The sequence below is a fragment of the Triturus cristatus genome, chromosome 2_1 (genome assembly GCF_964204655.1).
Source record: "Triturus cristatus chromosome 2_1, aTriCri1.1, whole genome shotgun sequence".
NCBI classification, from domain to species: Eukaryota; Metazoa; Chordata; class Amphibia; order Caudata; family Salamandridae; genus Triturus; species Triturus cristatus.
Genome location: NC_140581.1, coordinates 1013329878 through 1013355302, shown reverse-complemented (window position 1 = coordinate 1013355302; position 25425 = coordinate 1013329878). Strand labels below are relative to the sequence as shown.

General features: G+C 44.2%; 1 protein-coding gene across 4 annotated transcripts in view; it reads right to left on the bottom strand.

Moving 5' to 3' along the window:
- The window catches only part of ACO1 (aconitase 1), a 364042-nt gene that overhangs the window by 73630 nt on the left and 264987 nt on the right, over positions 1-25425 (bottom strand). For all 4 annotated transcript variants that reach the window (XM_085634885.1, XM_085634871.1, XM_085634895.1 and 1 more), the window contains 2 exons: positions 21661-21765; positions 7484-7626 (listed from right to left, as the gene is read on the bottom strand). In XM_085634885.1, the coding sequence (XP_085491011.1) occupies positions 7484-7626; positions 21661-21765 (248 nt within the window). The remainder of the gene's footprint in view (positions 1-7483; positions 7627-21660; positions 21766-25425) is intronic.

Here is a 25425-nt window from a genome sequence, read left to right as displayed (position 1 = left end):
AGGATGTTCGTGAAGGCCTCATTAAATGGGAGTAGGGGTTTCGAGGAGGAAACTTCCAGCTGTAGTACCTCCGTCATAATGTCTTGACCGCCACTTAAGGAAGCTGAAGGCCAGTGACCTCAGCTGCCCTTCGCACACAACATCATACGACGCTCCCTTTGCCGTAGCCACGTTAAGGGGAGAAAGCATACCAGTATCTGGAGAAGTATTCAGTCCACTGGCCCCACCCAATTCCTCATACCAGTCCGTTTCCTCCTCAGGTTGATCCTAAAGGGTCCAGCGATCCCTCCCAATCTTCTCCCACTCCTAGACTTTCAGAATGGAGCTCAGGAAATGACCTAGGACCTGGAGGTCCTGTTGGTGCAGGTTGATGTGATACCAGCTCCGAGTCACTGGAAATAAAATGTGGCTGGCGTAGTTGGGGGTGGTTTGGGCAGCAACCCTGCTGCATCAAAATTCTCAGAGTTGGGCAGGGGATGCTCCAGCTCACGGAAAATCGGGGAGGCATAGAGCCGACGCAGATTCCATAGAACGAGGCCTTAATCGCGGAGGCTCCTCCATCATGTTGGCCGATGAATGGAGAGAAGTGAAAGCACACTTCCGCTTCTTGTGTCTTTTGTGACTCTTACCTGAAATCCAGACGATTCAGAGTGGGACGAAGAGGACTTGGGACTCCTGGAGTGGTGCCGGGAACTTCCTATCAGCCAGGAGCATGACCTCAGAGAAGACTAGCAACGCAGTGTCGCCTGCCAAGCCACATGCAGCTTTAGGGACAGCTCCCTCAAAGCATTCGGAGCAATGGCCCAGCAGTCAAAGCACAACTTCAAGTTGTGGTCGCGCTGCGGACACCAGAGACAAACAAAATGCAGGCCAGTCACTGACATGGCGCGGTGACAGGTGCCGCATGGCTTGAACCCAGAAGTATTTTTAGACTTGGAACCTATACACCAAAAATGAGTTGGAAAAAAAAAAGCCTGACAAAAAGTGACAGAGGGTATCTCTCTTCAAGGATCAGCGCCTGACTGATGTGGAAAGAAAAGAACTGACATCAGTGCGCCGAGGTGGCGCCTATATAGGCGACGCGGATGTCACTTCCGGCGCGGATGATGAATTGACGTGGAGCTGACTGATGCCACCTACCGGCGCACCGGGGTATTGCTCAAAGAAAAATCTTCCGGATCCAGTCTGATGCCTGGGAAATTCAACAGTAAGGAATCGGAGGCTAGATGTTTCAATCAGATATCATGAATTACTACACCATCATTTTCTTTTGAATTATGAGAGAATAAAGTAATAGTTCAATAGTTAACAGAAAAAGAAAAGGAGGTAACACACATCCTTGCCTGGGGCCTCTAAAGAGACTGAATGAGTTGGAAGAAATTATATTAATATAAATATCAGCAGTTGGTTTAACAAATGGGCCTTTCATCATAATCTTGAAAGTCAAAATGGAAAGATTACATATTTTTTTAATTAAAAAAAAATACCACAAATTAACCTTATCAAATGCATTTCCAGCATCTAATGCCAAATACCAATAGGAGAATTTTATGGAAGCAGCTTAAAATAAAACCTGACACAATAAACCTTTAAAAAAACTAGAAATAATACAGCCTATCACCTTTGATAGTCTAATATTTTTAAGTAACCTTAGAATCTTGATTAGTTAATTAAATAGACCTACAATTAGAGGCAGAGCAATAATCTTTAACTTGTTAAGGCAAACTACAATTAGGGCTTCAGTGTAAGTACAAGAAATAAAGTTAGTGTCACAATTTTCAGGAAACCGGGGTAGTAGATAAAGCATTAAGTGAGATGAAACTGTTTTATAAAATGTGGCTACCAGATCTGAGACAGTAAATGACAGCTTGAATGTTATCAATATAAATAGGAGAGTCTAAGTTATTTGTCTTTTTTCGGAAATGGTAGATCAAATTCAAGATGTAAACAAATTGTGTATACTATATTATTTTGCATTTCTCCTGAATTATTATATTTTTTAAATTAAATTTCATAAATGCGTCAGTTAGGTCATTCAAACTAATAATTTCTAGTTTGAATCTGTAATGGCATGTTTTTTTCTTTTCGCTTTTTAAATAAACAAATAATTAGCTACAGGTTTCTCTGATCTATTGGCATTAAAATTGTTTCTAGCTTTATCGTTCACTAATTCATAATCTCCTTTCCTACCACTTACAGAACAGTATTCATTATGCTGTTAAACATGTGCAAGTTACATTTCAAGTTATATTATTTGAAGTCATGAATAATCTTTCAAGTTTAGCAATCTAATTTTTCTGATTAGAAATTAAACTTTAAACATGTCTGTATTTATATGTCACCTTGGTAATAAAACAGGAAAGTTTAGCCATTTCACACATTCAGAGATTAAGGCGTAATCAGAGCTATCTGCTCACTTATAGGCTTTGAAATTAAATGGCATCAATTCCTAAAGGAGAGCTGGCAGCCAGTCCTTGGCAGGATCCTGAAAATGCTTTTCAGCAATTCCCTTGTGCGCAGGTAAGTGCGTCATGCAGATCTACGTTAACTCTGCCTCACCCCGGAGGAGCCACATATAATCACCACCCATGTGGTCTGATGTCGGATCCTTTCTGAACTCTGCCCGCATCATCGGCTGCAGAGTCAGTCATTGACTGATCACATTTGACAGTGTGCAGATCTCTAAATAGGGATGTTTCTTTAGAAAAATCTGTTTGATTTTGAGATTAAGCAGAAATAGCAATAGAAAATAGAAGGGTCACATTACAGCCAATGTATCCATGGCAACCTACTGCACCCAAAGGACAGTTTATAATATGCATGTACATTCAGACAATGAAAAGGACAGAAACGTAATACAGAACCCCAGCCAATCATCTCATCTTCTGTATAATCCCACCACTGACTCCATATTTTGGAGTGTTTCCTCCGCACGCCTCTCACTTTGTAGACAAGTCCTTCTGATTTGGCACAGAAGTCCATTCCCATTCACCCAGAGCGGAGACGTTTTCCTCCTGCCAACGGCATGCCAGATTTCTTTTTCTACTAATAGGTCAATGGCAAATATTCCAAAATGCCAAGCAGCATCATTTTGGGATTTAAGTTCATAGCTATATCTACTACCTTTCCCAACATGCTACTAATATTACATCAGTACTCAATCACCAATGGGTAGGACCAGATCATGTGAAGTACGTCCCTGGGTGGGATTTACATCTTTGGCAATAAGGGTCCTTCACCCTCACCATCACCTACAGCATTGTTTGCTTGTAATGATATTTGTCAAGACACTTGCATTGAATGGCACAGAACCTGGCCAGAATCCTTAATGTGGGTTCGGGAGAGTAAACGGTTAGTGAGTAATCTGTAAAGCTGTGAGATGCCATTCTTTCTCAGGGTGTCCACGACACCAGCTTAGCTTCAGGGGATTGAACTCTGGGAACGTAAGTAGCTTGTTGTCATAGCTTTCTAGGGCGGGCCTAAGCTGAAAGTAACCAAAAAATTGGGTTTTGTGTAGTAGGAAGTCTGTTATCAGGTCTTCAAAGTACCTCATATGGTCACAACGCCAGACATCACAGATTCGAAATACCAATCATGTTGAATTGCAACCTTTTTATCATGGGAACAAGCGTCCATTCCACAGAACGGGGAGGTGGAAGTGTCAGTGAGGAATCAGCAATTAGAGTATCAACTAGAAAGGGAAGCAACTTGGTCTTCTCATTGATACTTTTAACTGCAGATTCCTCCGGTATTGAATAGATAGCAAAGCAGTACTTCCTCCTGTGGTGGGCCTGAAAAATTATTCAGACCAGAAAGCCCTGTAGGAACAAATGGGCAAAGTGTCCCGCCTGAAAGACTTGCCGTCAAGGCAGTAGTGTTTTATGGGCATGTGAATGGACACCCAAGTTGGAGTCTGACAGATGTCGAAGACAAGCACTGCATATACCAATGCAGTGGTAACAGCCTTGGTGGAATGAGCCCTCAAGCCCTCATTGGGCTGTGTCTTATCCAGGCATAAAACTATCCATCGGAAATATTCTTTTCTGTAGTACCTTACTCTTCTTTGCTCGTGCGATCCCCACAAAGATCTGATCGCAAACCTGATGGTCCAGGATATGATCAATGTAAAAGCTCAAAGATTTTTTGGGTTCCAAATGATGCGTATTTCCTCCTCTTTGATGGATGAGGTGTAGCAATGAATGTTGGAATAGTTATGGATTACCTGACAGGAAAAGGCGTCACAACCTTGGGCAGGAATGCAGACGCACTCTGTAGCTCTAGTTTGTCCACAAAAAAAGGAAGTATATGGTTGCTGGACAGACCTTACTCATGCAACAAGCTGATGTAATCACTATAAGGAAGCCTGTCTTGAAAGTCAAAAAAGACAGGACAGCTGTGCATTGGTTCAAATGGGATACACAAAGTATACAAGAACGAGGTTAAGGTCCCACTGCAGCATCACAAATGGTATGGGTGGAAACATGTGAACTAACATTTTCAAAAGACACATCACAAAAGGTGATTCAAACAATGGATAATTTGGTAAACAAACAAGCTTGAATAATCTTAAACAGTGGACATAGCAAGTACTTGCTGGACTACATATAGAAGAAATAGTACAACATTCAACATGGCTTGCAACGGTTCTATCATACAAGAAGTACACACACCTCTACCAGCGTCAGCATAGATGGGTTTTATGGCCATCAAGTGACATCCAATACCTCGGGAGGGAGGTTGAAAGTGATGAAATGTCGCCATTCAATCTCCACACATGGAGGTGTAGATTACCCATGCCCGATGGAGGACTCTGCTCTGCTGCTGTGTTAGAAGATCCTCCCGAAGTGGCAGCTTGAATGGTTGCCAGATGCTCACACCAGGAGGTTCTGTGTAAAACACTCTCCTGGCCCATTCCAGAACCACTAAAAGGATGACTTATTGATACTCTTTAGAACTCTGGGCAGAAGCAGTGGCTGGAAGGCATACAGGGGTCCAGAGCTCCGCTCTAAGAGTAAAGAGTCTCGTCTTGGGTATCCAATGCACAAAAAAGTAGGTACAACACATTCTTGATGGTGGCGAAGTGAGCGAGGTTGAGTCCTCCCCATTGCTGGAAACTGCCCTGCACCACCTCGGGGGTAATTACCTTCGCGATCTGCTAAGAATTGCCGACTGAGTTTGTCTGCCCTGGCGTTCAAAGATCCTGCCTGACAGCTGACTACCAGGGAAATGCCCTGATGACTTGGGCAGTTTGTGAGGAAATGAGGTGTATTATATGGTGTGGTTGTTCAACCTCACATTGTAATACACTTACCGACCCCGTGAGGACCAATAGGTTTCGGTTGTCAAACCTTTCACTTGACCTTAGGTAGTTGTAGCCCAGAGCAGTCAGGCTTCCACAAAGGAACAAGTGTAAAGCATTTAGACAGCATCAAAACAATTGAAGAAGAAATACACAAGACACTCAAGAAATCAGACACCAATATTGCATTTGCTCCTCTTCACTCTCCCACGCCCATTCTTCAGGCAAAACACACTCCCTCTCCTCCTCTGGTGCTGATTAAGGGGTTTACTCTAACATTTGCTTGCCACACATGAAACAGGGTAGATAGATAAATAAAGAAGAAAAATACAAATTGGGGACACAGCCCATCTGGCATCGGCTTACCCCCTAACCCAGATTTTGCTTAGAATGAAGGGACATGCTGGTAAAAGAGTTTCTAAAGTATACTAACTGCTAAGGCACATATTATTCCAACATACTACTTGATTGCACGATCAAGTGGAATGAAGAACGTAAGTTGGATTACTGGGTTAAGAATTGTGGCAAAATCGGACTTTGAAAAGGACAGCCATACAGGATTGCTACAATTGACCAGACTCACATTTTTCTTTTGCACAATTCTTTTTAGAGATTCCCCACATCAAAAGGCTAATTAAAGAAAATCTACTATTCGCTAGCACAATGGCTCCAAAGTTGACAAGGCTGGCTCCTTAAAACAAATGCCTTTTCATTGTGATATTTTTAAGGAGATTTTGAAAAATTATAAGTGATTGAACTGATCCCCGAACAAAATAAGTATCCATACATCTATTGATTGAAATACTACCTCTACATCTCAAATCTTTTTATAACTCGATTTCAACTGAGATTAAACCAATAACATTCTATTTTGAAGGATATGAAGGGAATAAGAGTAAAACAATCGAGGTCCTGGATTTTGGTTTTCCATCTGGGGAGCAAGTCTCGTTTACAAAGAAAATGAAAATTAAATTAATATCACTGAATTTCGGGGACACAATTAATACTCGAGTCACAAGATAATTTTCTCCATTTAAAAGATTCTCTTTTGCTATATTTGGATAACTAGCTTTACTATAATCTGTACATAAACTACAAATTATGATATATTCCAACAAAATTCACATTGGCTCTGTGAATAAATTGAATCAGAGATAAAACAGCGTAACTGTTATTAATTTTATTTCTGTAATGGATGTCATTTGTATTCATATTACCTTTACTGTGCCGGTTGAAAATTTATCTACTATTCATTAATTGTTATGATTAATGTATTATGCGGGTCATATTCAATAAATGTATTGTCTGTATGTATTATTACATAGTGGTTAAAATCTTACAAAAACGTTTTGCTACTATATATTTTGACAACAGGAAGGTTACAGTTCAACAGCAGGGTTTCTTTTGAGAACAAAACACATTTTGTAGCAGAGGCTACAAAACAATTTTAGGAACTCTCGCAAATCCAATTTATAGATGAGATGACCTCCAAAAGACACATTTCTGGTATTCCATTTTAAGAAAGAGAAGCAAACATTTCAAAACACTTTCTTCAGGAACAAAGCGAAGCCTGCAAATCTGTAAAAATTGATATGTTTTTTCCTAGTTCGACTCTTCATTAATGCATGCAAATTTCAGATACGACTATTAGTTTGCTATTATTCAAAAGTGTTTGACAGTTTCAACTGAAATGACAAGGGAAGATGATGGGGTGGCAAATGTCCTTCAAAAAAACTATTCCCATGTTATTGACAATAGAACTCTGAATGCTATCTGATTTTGCTAAGCAAAACATCAAAATGGCACACAAAAATAATGTTTCCCTATCAGCTCGTATGAATCAAAGAGCTGTAAGGAAGTACTGAAATGTATGTGTGAGAGATTGTTGCATGTAGGTTTCTTTCTTGTGTTCTTTTGCGAAAAAATACAACACAAAAAAAAACTTCAAGGAAGATTTATTCAAGCTATGAAAATGGGTGAAAGAGATGCATATAATTGTGACTTGATTGGTGTATTTGAAAGACTGCACAAATGAAAATTCCTGGTCAACAGGCAAGCAATGTTGGGTGAACATTGTAGGAATATGGGGACCTTGATAAGGCTATTAAAATGCAGCAGAACTAAATGAGAAAGTAAAGGCCCAGAGCAGGCACCGGTGGCTTAAACATTTGTAATTCAGCTTACCCTTTGCTGGTTAAGTATTGAGCAGCAGGACTGTTTCGTGCAATGTTGCCAGCAGGAGAAATGTGATCGGTGGTTACTGAATCCCCCAGGTTCAACAACACATAGGCATCCTTTATTGATTTTTGGGGCTGCAGATCCATTGTCTAAATTAAATTTAAAAAATGTGAGTCAGCATATTAAATAAAATCTTCATATTATTGTGGCATTTACAACCCATATAGTACAAGGTGACAATATGTTCCATGGCAACGGCACAGGCATGTTACATAAAATCCGATTCACACCTTTCTGCCAAAAAAATACGTGACCCTTCCACTCTGCACACCCTTGCTCCACAGTAACCACAAAACAAAACTGTGCCACAGGTATGCAGTGGGTATGAAACAGTGCAACAACCTAAAAAAGTGGGTCTAAAGTACAAACGTTGAGTCAGTGGCATATCTGTACTGTATGTACAATATGCAGAAAGTCAATGCAATAGACAAGCACATCTGTTGGAAGAGAGGACACACATATGGAACAGTACTTGAATTGTCAGTGACTTTGTAATGGGTATCAGATGCCTTAAATGTTTATCGACAGTTATTGATGTTGAGAAAAATACTTGTCCTTTGTGGATGTGAAAATTAGGAGGTAGCTAAGCATCTGGTTTAAAACATCCTAATCCCAAAATCAGATTCAGAGTGATACAGGAATGAAACCACAAGTTTAATGTTTGAGACCTTCCAGGCACGGTTACCTGATGCTTGACTGAGGCGCAACAGTGTGCATTCCCAAACTCCAGTACACAACAAAGAGGGGCTAATGAGTAAACCGCATGGGTGACTTGGATGGACTACCCAGTAGTTTATCTCCCTCCCTCAACAGCAGGAAGAGAGGCAATGCAAGAAGATTTGCAGTAAGCCATGAAGGAAAGTGCAGCAGCCAGAGTCCCTGCATGGCTGCCACTAAAGCTTTGAGTGAGGGATAAGAGCACAGGGGATCATGGTGTATCTTTTCAGTCCTTCAAAAGCTGTGGTTCTTCCATCACCTGGAAGATTATAAATAAAATAACTGAGATTTGTTAGAGACAGCGAACCCCTGTGATGCAGGACATAGAACACTGCATGATCATAGTAAAGAAAAACGAGGGTCCAGCCGGATAACAGACTTGAGAAATTTTTCTTCTAATGACAGCGAATGCAGTAAGCAGATAGAGGTGTACTGAATTCTCCGAAGCCTATGTTGTTAGCTGTATTCTGTGGTCTATGTGTCAAATCGCAAAGCTAGCAAAACAAAAGAAACTCTCCAATCAAGGAAGAAATAACACACCACAGCAATTAGACACCAAAAGAGTTGCAAACAATTCATCCCCTCGCTGCCAACTCTTACAAAGGAGGATCCTCTGACTTGCTTTACTGACATCAAAAGAAACTTTGATAAATCTTTCAAAATGCATCGTCATAAGCTCCAGTTTAATGCGAGAGGTATCAGGGAATTAAAGACTTGCAATCCTGCAGCCCAAACCTGAAGCAACAGAGCTGCTAGATTAGCTCATGTTGGAATCCATCTTTTTAATGACAACCTCGACTGTCAGTCTAGAAACTCAGGTGAACACACACAAAAAAAACCTGAAGATCTGCAAAACAGATCAAAACATCACAACATTCAAATCAAGAACCTGGGGCAAGAAACCGAGGGTTATGACATACATGCATGCCTTCAGGCCTTGTTTAGGAAGTAGCTGCAAAAATATTAATCTTTTAGAATAGGTGCTGAAAGAGCATACAGAGAAAGAAAAAAAATAAAACAGACCAATACTTCATCCACACAATGCTGTGGGTAAACTCTAGTTTATTCAGATGTAAGAAAGTCCTGGAGACTTAATATACAAGTGGAAATGGGGTGTGGAGAAAGAAAGGAGATGGACGAGGTAGATGGTACATAGGCAGAAAGTCTCAGAGGGGGATTAGTATTGCACATAACCAGTCCTAGCTCAATAGAAAAGCGTTTGCCAGTGGTGAAGTAATTGTACTGTGCAACAGGTATTCTCACATTTGAGTACTGTAATCCAATGATGTCATAGTGTATGTAATTTTTCTATAATGATTCGATGTTAAGAATGTTGAGGTCTTCTATGTTAGGGAAGTTATTGGGGGGGTTGGAGGGGCAGGAAAGAATGGGATACGACTAACTCCTGTCTAAGAGATACTGGATGGTCAGACAGTTCAAATGGGAGTTTTTTCCAGTTTGAGGCATATTCTAGGTGCTATTTATTAGGTCCCAACTCTCCTAATAAAAAGTCAAGAACTTGGCAAACTTTGAGGGAGCTGAAACCAGATTTTATATTTTTAGTAGGAAACTCAAGTGTCCAATATTGCATGAGGAATACAGGCTTACCTGCTCAATGCTTTGCATAACACTCCTCAAAGACAGCAGGGATAATAACATTCATTATAACACCCCCTTTACACATTTGAATGAAAAATGTCCCTAAAGGAAGATGCATGCTGGGCAAGAGTCTCACTGCTAAATACTTACACCCCAAACATGTCTACATGAACAAGTTGCTTAACTGGAGTCTTTTGGGTGGAAGGTCATTCTAACCACAGATTCTTCATCTTTAGTGTAGATCCCCAGCTGCCAGACTGAATCTAGAGAATTCTACTGCAATGCTTCCTGCACCGACAGGTGGCATCATGTGGCCGCCATATTGCCCCAGAAGTAACAGAGCTGAGTGCGGACATCAGTTTTTTTTTACTCTTTCACCCTCTGCACCTGCAGACGTAGAGCGGGTTCAAAAAACAGCCTTGGCCCTGGCACAATTAGCCAGCAGGATTTCAGGGCTTGCCGATAGAACAAACAATAATGCATCTGAAAGTCTGGCTTGCATAGGGTCGATATGATGAATGCCAAACCAGGCAATGAACTCCTCCCAGCACCAGTGGACTTTGTCAGAGAGCATCGGGCTGGAAGGATGACATCACCTATTGTAGCTAGCAGATGGAACATATTTAACTGCTGCTGCTCAATCTTCACACACACACAGAGGTGTAGGTTGCGGAAATTCAGGTGCACTACCCTCCCCTATTGCTGAGACAGGAAAGCCTCTCAAAGTCATAGCCAGATTGGACAGCAGATCCGACACCAGTGCTCAGTTGCAGTCAGAATGAATCTCAGTGACTTTCCTGGAAGAACCTCCAGTGCTCATTAGTTTTGGTGCTGCATGTTCAACAGTGGTGAACAGATCTCACCAGAACATCCCACACTGATACATACAACACTTGTCACCCTGGGATGGAGATGCCACTCGTGCTTTACTAGTTGGAGTTTGCTCAGCTCACTTGCTCAGGCATTCACAGAGCGTTCAAGATTGTTGGCTACCAGAAGATGTTCTGTTGGTCCTGCCACCTCCAGAGAGATGAAGTGCTTCCTGTCACAGAATCTAGGACTCCACCCCGTCCCACTTGTTGTAGTAGCATATGGCTTTTGTGTTGTCTATGAGGACCGCACCAATCTCCCCATAATGGACAGCAGATGGCTTTGAGGGGCAGGCAGGTCGCCTAAAGCTCCAGAAGACTCATATGTCTGCCAGAACCAAGAGGCTTCCTAATTCCGCCCCACCCCCCCCCTATGTCCCCCCCCCCCCCCCAGCTTAGCAATAATGAATCTGTCACAACTGTAAGGTCTGGGGACAGGAGAGTGGTCTGCGATCAGGTTGGCGTTTGTCTGCCACCAAAGACCACCTGAGCCATCTCGTGTGATTTGCATGTTTCAGAGAGGCAACCCTTATGCTGGACCGATTGAAACCGGCGGTACCGCTGCAGGGCCTGCTTGTGTGATATGGCTTTCGGGACAAGGAGCATGCATGAGACTAGGAGTTCAAGAAGCCATCGAGCCATCTTCAAAGAAACCTAGGATTGAGCCCAGTGCATCTGGATCAAATCCTGAATGTCCTAGATTCACAGCAGTGGTGGAAAGGCCTTGACTAGTGACAATGAAGGGAATCCTTGGTTTGGAGCCAAGGTGGAACTTCGGCATATTGATCGAAAGCCCCAAAGATGTGAGGAGTTAGTAATTAGGAGGTGGCCTACAGCAGAGTGCAGAAAGCCCACCTCAAGCAGCCAGTCCTCTAGGTATGGGAACACATGAATACCCAATGTCCGAAGGTGGATTGTGACTTCTATCATCACTTTGGTGAACACCTGTGGTACAGAGGTAACACTGAACTTTCCCCAGGCTCACAGTTCACAACACTTCACCCTTCATGCACATAAATCCAGCACATGCGGTCACTGCATCGCTCATGTAATGTATCCCTTTCCGGTATACATACAACCACTACACGCACTCACCGAGCATGCACTGCACAGCACTGCTCTATCCCTGTTATGTTATGTTAATTTATTTCTTCTATAGCGCACGGCTACTCCCAGGAGCGTCCCGGCGCTTTGCTGAAGAACATTGGCAGACAAAAACAAAACATAGCGACTGCAAAAAAGAGACAGAAAAGAGACTCAGGTTACCTAGAAAAACTTAATTAGTGAAGAGCCACGTTTTAAACTCCTTTCTAAAGGCAAGGAGACTCGGGCCTGTTTAAGAGAGAGTGGTAATTCATTCCACTCCTTCGGGACTAGGTAGCGGAAGGATCGACCACCCATCCTTGCACGCTTAATGACCGGGACTGTCATTTTAGATAGCAAAGATGATCTCAGGGCCCTGCCCGGTACATATCGGGAAAGACGTTTCCTTATGTACTTGGGGCAAGAGCCTTGTAGAGCCTTAAAGGCAAAAGTCAGGCACTTAAAAAGAATTCTTTTAATGATCGGCAGCCAGTGTAAGTCTCTCAAAAGGGCCGTGGCGCCGGCTCTTCTTGGGAGCCCGTAAATAGCACGGGCTGTCGAATTCTGGACCACTTGCAAACGGGTCAAAAGATATTTTGGTAGGCCCAAAAAAAGGGCGTTTGCGTAGTCCAGTCGCGATCCAATCCAAGCCTGAACAATAGTCTTCCTATGCTGAACAGACAAAAGAGGAAGGAACTTTCTCAGCATCCGTAAAATGCCGAAGCATTTACCTGAGAGGCACGAAATATGTGGCCCAAAAGACAGTTCACTGTCCACAATTACTCCCAGGTTTTTTGCCTTGAGTGACACACTGTCAGGTGGAAACAAATCTTGAGGCCACCAGGCTTTCCAGTCTGGTTCAGAGGTGCAACCAAAAAAGAGCAACTCCGACTTGTCGGGATTACACTTTAACCCATTACACCTAAACCACTCGAAGACCGCCCCCAAACAGTCCTTGATCTGTACGCCATCGAAAGTTCCGCCCCTGTCACAAGTGAACAGGAGCTGGGTATCATCGGCGTAGGATATGACCTGGGCGCCAAAAGATTCCGCGACTGCCGCCAGAGGAGCCATGAAGATATTAAATAGCGTGGGGCTAAGGATGGAACCCTGCGGTACCCCTACCTCTAATGGAGACATATCCACGGAGAAAGGAGGCGCCCAGATCGTTTGTCGGCGGCCGGCTAGAAAAGATTTAAGCCAACTCCACACCGTTCCCTGAATGCCGCACTCCGAGTCTTTTAAGGAGGCGATCATGAGGGACGGTGTCGAACGCCGCCGATAGATCTAACATTACCAACATAGCCCTTCCTCGAAGTCGAGTACTTCCCTGATGGCATCCGTGACCTCTAAGAGGGCTGACTCTGTGCTGAAATTTGCACGGAACCCAGATTGCGTGTCGTGCAGCAGATCGTGCTCCTCAATGAAATTAGAAATCGTCCGATGAACAAATTTCTCGGCCACCTTCTCCAGGGCGGGGAGAAGGGAGATAGGTCTATAGTTGGCATGGATGAGGGGGTCCAAGGTAGGCTTCTTGATCAATGACAGGATCAAGGCATGTTTCCATGCTTGTGGGACCACTCCTGTTATCAATGAAGAATTCAAGAGTGGATTCAGTAAAGCATTTAAAGCAGGTGCTACCTTCCCCAGATGTTTAGCTGGGCACGGGTCAAGTGGAGAACCTGATTTCAAACCAGACAGAAGCTCCAGGGAGGTGTCAAGACAAAGATGAGGAAAAAGTGAGAGAGAAGGGCCTGAACTCTCCCTAAATACAGGGAGGGATGAGAAACCTGCGGCCAAGTGTGAGCTAGGGTCGAGAAGAGAGGCTTGAATAGTTGTAATTTTGGTCGTAAAGAAAGTTGCAAGCTGTTTTAACCATTCTTCGGAATGAATATGAGATGGAGTGCAAACAGCAGGGGACATAAAATCCAAAACAACTTTAAAAATTTCCTTACAGCCATTTTCAGCCTCATCAATTCGACGCTCAAAGTATGCTTTTTTTTCCTTCCAAATTGACTGATGGTAGGCTTTAGTTAATCCTCGAAATTTTGCTGTCTCAGTCAGGTCATAGGCCCGTCGCCAAACTCTCTCTGCCCTTTTACAGCCCTGCCGCTGCTCCCTTAACTGGGGAGTGAACCATGGGGCAGACACTCTGCGCTCGCCACATTTATGCTTCTTTTCGGGAGCTAAGGTCTGAAGTCTTGCTGTCAGCCAACTCTGAAAGAGACTGAGATTCTCCTCCAACGTACCCGGAAGAGGACATGGAAAGAAATTAAGGGCCTCAGATAACATCTCCGCCGAAAGTAGATGGAAAGGGCGCGAAGATCGCGAGGTCTGTATAGATTCTCTCACCCGGGTGAGAACAGCGACAGGTACCGAGAAAGGGGCCCAATAATGATCAGACCAGAGTACCGGTTGTAAGGACTCTATCACAATAGTTTTTGTAGAAAAGATCTGGTCGAGGGTATGGCCTTTGTTATGCGTTGGCTTTAGAAGAAACGGAGACAAACCTAAGGTATTTGTAATGTCACTTAGTTTCATTGCGTCAGGGTCCGCTGCGATATCCATGTGGATATTGAGGTCCCCAAGAAGCATGCAGTGCTCTGATCTGAGACAGGGGACAGAGAGAGCGACTTGTAGTACATCAAAGAACGACCCAGTCGGCCCCGGGGCTCTATACAAGAGAATCCCGGTACAAGCCTGGAGGGGGGAGAGCTGAAGGGTGAAGCCTAAGGCTTCGCATCCCTGAATGTTCTCTACCGGAAAGGTTGAGCAGGGGATGTTTTTATTGACCACAAGAGCTACTCCTCCCCCTCTACCAGATGTTCTGTCCCTCCTAAAGATGTTATATTCCGGAGGGATGGCGTTGGCAAGGTCAGGTGTTGAACAGTCACTCAGCCATGTCTCCGTGAGGAATAAACATGATATATCGGAATTATACAATAAGTTCCAAAAATCCAAAGAGTGACCGATCACGGATCTGGTATTGAGAAGGTGGCATTGGAAAGGGAGCGGAGTGGTGTCAGGCGCAGTCCCGGTGCAAATTGGAGGCCGCCACCCACAAGTAGAACAGCTTTTTCGAAAAAGCCGACTGCCAGGAAATGAAAGATGACATTGGCCACTAGGGGGGCGCAAGGCAAGTAAATCGGCCGCACTGTAACATACCATACCGGTAAGATTAACCACCGGTGTTACCAGCATAGACCGCAATAGACACCTCTCCGTCCTGCTCCGGACACTCCCGAGACGCGGACGAGCGCAGACGGGCAGGACTCTGGCACGACTCCGGCGCAGGGAGGCGCACACCACTGCGCGTCACCGCTGCGCGTGCAGACGGCTAGTTTAAATACGCCGTCGGAGCCTGCACTGCCCGCCTACTCCCCCAAAATGGCACCCAGCATACACCTGGCAGTTCCTTCCCAAACCAAGATGGCTGCAAAAAGATCACCACACTTCCCAGTAACGTGATCCGCCAAAGAGCGGTGTTGGAGCAAAGTTTTAATGTGCAAGTAAGCGGATTGAAGTGTGACTAAAATCAGGGGATAACAAAGAATAAACAAATCAAATGGCATACAAGAGGGTTAGATTTTAAAAATAGCGCTAATCGCAAATGCGTTTAAATCTGCGGCAGGTAAAGGTTCAGTCAGCTAATCCTGTACTGTACCCTTCCCAGGCACATTTAAAAACAGCGCCGAGTCACTCCTGCACTGCACTGCACAGCATTCTAAATCTAACTGATGTAGGCCAAAGATGAGCATATAACAGTGGAACTTTAGGGGAGTGGGCCTCTAGACCTCACTACGGGCAAAGAGGTTAAAAAGGACTTTCACTCCTACTGATCACTATACTGTACGCTACCACCACTGTGCTCATGCTTCTTAACCTTTGGTGAAGGCAGTAGCCTTCTACCAGTATGTGAGCACTTAAGGCACACCTCCCTGTCCAACAAGACCGCAATCTGTGGGACAGGCTTATATCATGGCACACATGCATGATCCGTGTTTTTGGCTATGACAGCAAAAATCAGCATTAGGAATCTGGACAACGGTATAGTTGGGCACTCAGGACAGGGGTACACATCCATTACCATGCAAACGACTTTTCCGTACCAACAATGCAGTAGCAAATAACACACAATAACAAGTCCAATCAATTATCTAAATTATGAAAAGCATATGGTTTATTCACAGATAGTTAAAAAGATATGCTAAAAGTAAGATACAAAATAAATTAAACCTGCAGCACAATCCCAGATTTAGTTATAACTCCTTAATACTATTCACACTTTAGGTCTGCAGTCACGATTTTCTGGCACCCACCATGACTCAAGGCTTCACCAACCGCAACTGGTAACTATCAATAATCGCTGCATCTCAAAGAGGCAGGACTATAAACAGCTTCTGCTGGAGGACGCTACTCTGCGATCCCTGGCCACGCGCCACCGTATATATGAGCAGGGTGGACGCACGGGTAAGCTCCTGGCATGGTTGGAGCGTAAGGAACAGGCTGCGAAATGGGTAAGGGCGGTAACAGGCCCAAATGGTACGTTGATCACGGATTTCGAAGAAGTTTATCGGGTCCCGTAGCACTCGCAGGCCTCGTTGGCCGCCGCCCTTCTGCCCACCATCAAAGTGGCGAGCCTCTCGCCTCAAGATAGGGAGAAACTTGACGCGGATCTCTCGGTGGAAGAGGTCCAAAAAGCAATAGCAGACGCTCGGTCGGGTAAAGCGATGGGTCCAAATGGCATGCCCATCAAACTCCTTAAACCTATGTCTACGAAGCTGACGCCACACTTGTTGAACTTTTATAACGAATGCTAGGATTCGGGAGTGCTCCCAACCGATATCCGTAATGCTGCCATTGTGGTGATTCATAAACCCGGCAAACCGGCGGAGAAGTGCAAATCGTACCGCCCTATCCCGCACTTAACGGTGGAAGCGAAAATCCTAGCCAAGCTCGTGGCCAATCGTTTGCTCCCGCACCTGATTTGATCCATCCAGATCAGTCGGGTTTCATGCCAGGTAGGAACACAGCTAGAAATCTTCGCCCGGTCCACGGGGTGCTGGGGAGGATCGATACGATTGAAGAGGAAGCGGTCTTACTGTCACATGATGCCACGATGGCGTTTGACACTGTCGAATGGGACTACCTCTTCGTGGTCCTCAACCGTATGGGGTTTGGTTCCAGGCTGATTGGATGGATCAGGTTGTTGTATGAGCAGCCCACGGCGCATGTCCTGGTTAATAATCACTGCTCTACCTCTTTTCCCCTTCGGCGGGGCACAAGACAGGATTGCCCACTGTTGCCGCTCCTCTTTGCCATGGTGTTGGAACCGTTGGCGGTCTGGGTGAGGGGCGACCCCAAAATCAGGGGCCTGAAGTGGACCCACGAACACGAGGACCGCATATCGCTCTACACGGATGATATCTTATTATACTTGGCCACACCAGCACGATCTCTGCATCGGGTTCTTCATATTTTCCACATCTTTGGGGCACATTCGGGGTATCGGATCAACTGGTCCAAATCTCAAATGTATGCACTCTTGGGTGAACCCCCATCTAGCCCTAGAGGTAATGACATCCCGGTGGTAGACCAGGGCTTTCGATATTTGGGAATTTTCCTTACACCTGACGTGAATCTTTTTTAGAAGCCCCTGCAACGCCTGAGGTCGGATTTCACGCATTGGAGGTCACTGCCCCTAACTCTCTTGGGACGCGCCTCCCTGTTTAAAATGCTCGCTCTCCCACGATTTCTTTATGCCCTGGAAAATGCTCATAATCCGATCCCAGACTTCTACTTTTCGCAAATTGAGGGGGTGGTGCAGGGATTGCTATGGGAAGGTCGTCGTCCACGGATTGCCATAAACAAACTCACTATGGGATCGTATGATGGGGGTATAGGACTGCCAGATTTGCACCTTTATTATCAGGTGTCACAATTGACAGCCATCAATAGACGGGCATTCGGACCACACGATGACCCCAATTTTCGGCCAGATCAGTAGCTGATGGGGAAAGGGGGTTAACAACAGGGCACTGTATACGAACCATGGTAAACTGCAGTTGACCGGCCCCACGGCTCGCATGGTGGTGGTGTGGCACGCGGTCCAGCGTAAGCTGGGGTGGCACAATCGTCTTACTAAAGCTACTACGTTGTGGGAACCTGATATCTTAGGCCACCTTAGTGCATTCCCAGAGTTCGACAAGTGGGACCTGATTGGGATTTCTAGGGTTGGGGACCTCTGGGTCAAGGGTAAAAAGGCCACGTTTGCAGACCTTCAAACGAAATACCACCTTGCTCACTCTGAGACTTTTAGATACATACAAATTAGTCACGCCATTGACGCAGCCCTTCCCGGGGATGCCCCCTTCCAGATTCCTCCCCACTGGAAGATCGACTATTGTTGGATCCCAAGGACCGCAAAGCCATCTCCCTCACGTACAAAAAAATAGTAAACAATCGGACGGATCCAATGTTGAAGATACAAGAGAGCTAGGTGCGCGACTTGGGGGAAATGGGAGATGATGACTGGAGAGAGGCGCTTGCTTCCCCCCCAGGGAGGTGACAATTCCAATGAGACTCCGACTGGTTCAGCTTAAGGTGCTCCACAGGGTTTATTTTGATGCAAAGATGTTGTTCAGGAGGCCTGACTCGCTCCGTCTACGATGATGCAACCAGACTGGTACATTCACGCACATACTCTCGGACTGCCCCCACATCCAAAACTATTGGCCGTATGTCACTCAGCAACTAACCAGGGCCTGTGGCAAACCCATTCAGCCTTCCACCCAGGTGTGCCTCCTCAATATTTGGGACGCAATAGATCTCACCCAGTCAGAACAATCGTGGGCGACCATGGGGTGAACCATAGCCAAACGCAACATTGCCCAGAAGTGGGGGTCTGACGTGCTACCACGGGTGAGGGACTGGGCGAACGACATGGATTATGCCATGGTGGCTGAAAAGACTGTGCTTAAGGGGCGAGGCTGCCCCAAAAAGTGGGACAGTAAATGGGGAAGGTGGAATAAATATAGGGGTGACGTATGCATTTCTCCTACAGTGGAACTGAGAAGGGAGAGGCGAACATTGATGGAATTCCGAGATGGGACAGCAGGGACCCTATCACCGGGCAGCCACCATTAGAATGACAGTGCAGATACTACACATCTGTTCTCAAAATGTTTATGGACTGTGTAAAGATGTTACCACTGCAAGGACAGTTATGGTGGTAGTTGAGAGAAGTACTAAGTATCCTCTGACTCTGCATAAATGGAGAAGTGTCAGTGATTTTGTCCGACCTTGCTACTGATATCTGTAATCAGTGTGTAATGCCTGTACTGATGCTTTTTGTTATCAATAAAAATTGTTAAAGTTATTAATAATAATAATAATAGCTGCATCTCTGGAATATAAAACAAGATAGAATCGGTATATGAAACTCAGGTGATTTAAACTAAACTCTTCTCTAGGGCCTGAAGGTGCACAAACTCCTCACACCTCTGGAACTAGACTACACATTTACAGAACTCACAAGGCCTCTATGGTAGATTTTGAAGAGTGAAGGCTCATCCAACTTATGTTACAGGAGCACTACCATAGCTCTACAGTTCAAGCTGCTAATCAAAGGTCTCAGAAGCAAAGTTTCATGTAGGAATCCAGACATGAGCCCATTGAGAACAGACAGAACCCAGCAAAGGCACAGCTCCTGGCAACATATTTGCTTGCAATAGTGTACAGACTATTCTGGAATTCTACATTATGTACTCTCTCGGAGTCAACGATGAAAGTACTGATCATGCTCTGGCGACCAAAGTAGGAAGTCGTTGGTAAACAGAGCACTGCCTTTTCCAAAGTTATAAGACTTAACTTCTAGGTATATCCTATTGTGTCTGAAGCTTCTGGACCAAGATATCACAGGATGGACCCATTTTAATTTGTGGTTATTAAAATGACATTTTTGTGCTCAGCTCAGGTCACCAATGCTAGGTGAGCAGACGCCACACAGAAGATAAGCCATTGACAAATTCACTCAAGCAGATGGAACTTCCAGTAACAAAGGAAAGGGTCCAGCGGCCTCTGCCACTTCTCAGGCAGAACAGGCTGCATGGAGTGGGTGTGCAGGAGTTTCTGAAAGTGACACATCCCCTGGACAAAGGTAGGCTTCATGAAATCAATTCTCTCCCTCATGTCCCACACATTAAAGGCAAGGAAACCTAGTTATGGAGACTGGGTAAACTGTATCCTAAAAGAGGAGCTAGGAAGAAAGAAAAAAAAAAAGACTTGTGTTCAAACTTTTTACCTGCACTGCTTTTTGCACATACAACATAGTTGGTGATCAACAATGCAGCAGCGTATGATGTAGTACCACAAAGAGTAGGAGACAACATTAAAGGAGTACTCTCAAATTCATAATTTACCAAGAAACTTACGTTCTAGAAGTAGACTGCATAGATCCTGTTTGACTAGACTTTAGAGCAATAAGGGTCAAATATATGTTTGAAAAGGTATTAACATGCGAGAGATAATTGCCAACAGGTCAATCCGGAATAGAAGAACTGAATGGGAGGACGAAACATTATTTCTTGCATAACTGAAACTAAAGTGACTTATGTCCAATAAACATAATTCCTAGGATGTACACAAAATCAAGCAACAGAGCAGGTGATGCCAGTGGAAGATCGTCAATGATACCCACATTCTGAGAGGATGAGGCATTAGGTGAGCCACAGAGAACTCTCTCATCAACTCTGTTGCACAGGATGTTTGCTTCAAATACTTGACCTCAAACCCACAAAAATATTCCACGTTCTTTAGGAGTTTTAGGTCATAGTGAATGGCAGGTAGTGCATGCTCTTAACATGCTATCCCAGACATGATAGAAGTTCTTGCGGACCCAGGCCATCATATTAAAGCAGGGACCTTCACAGGTGGAGAACCTGTTCATAAAGGTCACAAATATATGTTCTGATTGGAAAGAGAAAACACTCACATACAGCATCTGGCAGCATATAATGAGATTATCGGAGTGAGCTGCTTTGTCATTAATAACAAATTTAGCATTGTTTTTTAAACCTATAATTAAATATGGGCCAGATGTACAATACTCTTCATGTCGCAAACGGTCTGATTTACAGAATCAAGCCATTTGCAACTGGAAAAACGCATTTCCCTATGTACCAAACCCTAACTATACCCTCGGGGACTAACTCACTAGTTATCGGATTTAAAACATAACCACACAACTACTAATTTACTGTCCATCTGTAAAATGAAGACATTCATGCTTTCACCAAAGGACATGTCACACACACACTGAGCAGCGTCTGATGATCCCTGCACCGCACTATTAAAAACAAAACATTGGGTACACTGTAGTACCAGTAGCAGATACCGTACACATCTGACAACTGTAGTAGTATTCCTTCACATACCCCATTCCGCTAAGACAAAAACATATGTCTAACCCATTAAATACCTAATAAACTGACAGACTGCACTATCCTCTATCAGATATAAGAGCTAGGAGAACAAACATTGCTCATTAACATTATGCCATGTTGTATTTCACAGAAAGGGCAATTTCATAGCATGCAAAATTATGTTAGAAAAATTGCTTGCCCAACAATATGTGCATTTGTCAAAACAGATGCTTCCACGGCAAAGCCCACTACTATGAACATACTGGGATTATAAAAGATCTCACAATGGAAGGCAGCACATTATCAGTACACCAAAAACTTACCCAAAATACCATTAGAGTTCACCATTAACTAAAAAACATTACAAAATGCAGTCCATTCTCATAAGTGTGACAAAAAAATAAAAAGTTACCAAGAGAAAATATTCACATACCAAGTTGTCAAAAAAGGGTGGAGATTTAATATATGTAGACTTAGGATTCCATGTGTAGAGTTGATCTGATGGGGCATACAAGTTATTCCAGGATTCATTAACTTTCTGAAAGGAAAAGTAAGGTTCTTTTAATTGCATCAGCATTAAAACCATCAATTCGAATGTTAGACGTTGTACATGCTCAATGAATACAGAAACAGTAGATGCATTCTCTAAATATAGGATTTCATGAATCTTCAGCGAATAATCTTGGTTTCTGACAAGATTTGCGAGGCCTGCAAAGCCTCTTTTTAGATCCCTCTGGCATGGTGGTATTCAGGAAAAGAACCCAACAGGGGTTACCTCCGAGTTGCTTGAAGACTCAAATAATTTCACTTCTGGGAGAAGGAAATGGTCAAAAGGAGACTGCAACACTGAGTTCGCCCCCTTGAGCCAATTGGATTCCTATGATTAACGCGTAGGCTCTGACGCACGTTGTACCTTTATACAGGGTTCCCATAATTTTACTGGACCGGAATCCCTAGGGGCGGGACTTGCATCAGATATTATCAACCCCAGTTTCGAAAGTTATAGTGCAAGCCCGCAGGGGGAGCCTTTTATTGCCCCTAGTGATGATCTACACTTGATTAGTTGGAACATGGCTGGGTTTGCTTCCAAGTTTAGGGATAAGAATTGGTTAAGTAACATCAGGGGATTTCCCCTGATTTGCCTCCAAGAAACATGGGCAACTACCAATACCTTTTTCTTTGAGGGTTATAAAATTTTTTGGACCTGCTATTCAATCATCCTCCAGTAGGGTTAAAGGTTGCTTGATTATTTTCATGTCACTGGAGATTAAGGGACGGGTCATTGAAATTTATACCAGGGTTCCACTTTACAAGCCACCACAATTACATTACTTGGCTCAGTCGTTCTTTATTTGATTAATTTATATAACTCACAAACATGGTACCAGCCTACTTCTTGTATCGAAAGCCCGAGACAACACATTCAGTCAATTGTAAAATGTCAGCGAGTGTTGATTAATTTTATAACTGTAGGAGATTTTACTGTTTCTGTGATTGATGTTTGAATTCATGGTAAAATTATCCTGATGTAGGGAGTATACAAAGCATGTTGTACCTTTTTATCTTTCCAGGCACGTCCATCTCGTTGTCTGTAAATTATCAGTTCGTCCTGAAGAAGGTGAGACCATACTGGGGTCTATCACCGAAACGCGTGCCGGCATTAGAGCTCCGTTTGGCAATGTGAGAGAGATATATATATATATATATATATATATCCTACTGGCGGTCGCCAGTAGGTAGTTATAGTTAGGACCAAGTTTCCATAGGAAATCCGCAACATTCTATTTTGAATAACTTTGGCGCCGGTCGACGAATCCTCGCGAATTTTTCAAAATAGGTGGCGCGCTACGCTCCGCTCCTACCCTGAAAGTCTCGGGGGGATTCGTCAAGCGGGGGCTGAGATAAAAGGGGGGTCCCAAAACGCGTTTTTCCCATGCATTTTTCCATAGGACCTTTAGACACAGCTACAGCCCGAACGGCTGAACAGAATTACTTGAAATTTGGCAGAGAGGTAGTCCTCAGGTCAAGGAAGTGCCTTTTGTAGGTTTGGTGTAAATCTGTTCAGTAGATTGAGAAAATAGCCTTTAAATCAATATACATATCTGAGCCAGCTTACGGTGCGCTTACGGTGCGCTTACCGTACGCGTATGGTGGCGTGCGCGAGCGCGATTTTGATTGGCTCTTAGATCTTAGTAAACATTCGAATCGGTCGAAACCAGGAAGCGACGGCCGCCATTTTCTCTCTCGCTCTCTGAGTTGGGCAGCAAAAACTAAGCCAAAAAATGGCTAAAGAGGCAGTTTCGTCACATCCTAACCACCCAGCATTGATATAGGGGTCCCCAAACAACCCACATTTACATTTTTTCGGTAATTCGCCGATTACGCTTACTGTACGCGTACGGTAAAATTTTTTTTTTTTTTTTAAATAATCCACATTTTCCCCACCCAGTGTGCAAATGGTGCCCGAAGGGCACCATTTGTGCATGGCTCATTACAGATATAAAATTAACAAAGAATACATTTCAAAAAGATGCGCATAATATGTCCCCCATGTGCGCACGGTGCGCGAAGCGCATCGTGCCTACATGGCCCATCCCGCATAATGTGACCACCGTGCGTGCACGGCACTAACTGCGTAAAGTGGGCGCGCAACGCCACGAATGGCGTAAAGTAACTTAGCATTTAAAAAACCGTACAAATTCACTGAAAAAACCATAGGTTTCACACACGTTATAGTTAGGAATTAGCATTTAAAAAACCTTGCAAATTCACTGAAAAAACCATAGGTTTCACACATGTTATAGTTAGCTGTACATTTCACTCGTAAAAAAACAATGAAATTGCCCCGTTATAGTTAGTGCAGGCAACTATAACTCACACGACCGCAATCTTATGCTGAGGACATATGTGTCTTTATGAAAAAAAAATATTTGTAATATATGTATAGCTAAAATTTAATGGAAGAAGACATGAGCAAATAAGTGTCTAAATACAGTATTAGCATCAGCAGAGGATTGCGGTCGCGTGAGTTATAGTTGCCTGCACTAACTATAACGGGGCAATTTCATTGGTTTTTTACGAGTGAAATGTACAGCTAACTATAACATATTTTTTCATAATAAAGTCACAAAAATCTACTCCACCTTCCCCACTTCTGATATAACTCCGGATACACTTCACTTTTCCCCCCCTAAAGCACCTCGGCACCCAGATCAGCCTTTCCTTGAGCATTTTGTTCCCCTGGATCTTGACATTTTAAGCAAGGTGGCACGACAAGTAAAATCTGGCTCCCCCCGCGATCCCGCCCCTCCAGAAGTTCTATTACAGGCAAGCCCAGTCACTCTGCCTGTCATCCGAGATCTTCTAAATAGCTCTATTTCCGCATGCTCAGTCCCCACAGCCTGGAAGCAGGCCATGGTACGGGCACTACTGAAAAAACCCAGTCTGGACCCAAACGATTTCTCCAGCTATCGGCCCATTTCACTTCTCCCCTGGACCAGCAAGGTGTTAGAGAAGCACATAAACGCGCAGCTTGTCCAGTTTCTGGAGGACCACTCCTTACTACACACATCCCAGACAGGCTTCAGACCAAAGCATGGCACTGAAACCGCCTTGCTAGCCGTCACGGAAGAAACTCGAAGGATACTGGACCAGGGAGGATCAGTGGCAGTGATCCTCCTTGATCTAAGTGCCGCCTTCGATACGGTCAGCTACACCACCCTGCTGGACCGTCTCCATAACATCGGAGTTTCAGGTGACGCTTTAAGGTGGTTCGATTCCTTCTTGTCTGGGAGGTCGTTTCAGATCTTCGATGGAGAGATGGTATCCTCGAGTAAACTTCTCAGCTGCGGAGTACCACAGGGCTCTTCTCTGAGCCCTGTACTGTTCAACATCTACATGAGGCCACTGGCGGGTGTTGTCGAACCATATGGCATTAAAATTGTGTCATATGCCGACGACACCCAGCTTGTGGTCTCGCTGGCTACGAAGAACAATAGGCATTCCGCAGCCGATCTTCTAAACTGCCTGGTGGACGTCAAGGGATGGATGACCAACTCCTCCCTAAAATTAAACGGTGATAAGACGGAGCTTATGCTCCTAGGCCCTCCCTCTCCCGTATCCCTCACGTCTCTGTGGCCCAATGTTCTGGGTTCCCCTCCCACCCCCAAGGACAGTGTCAAAAGCCTGGGGGTGTGGC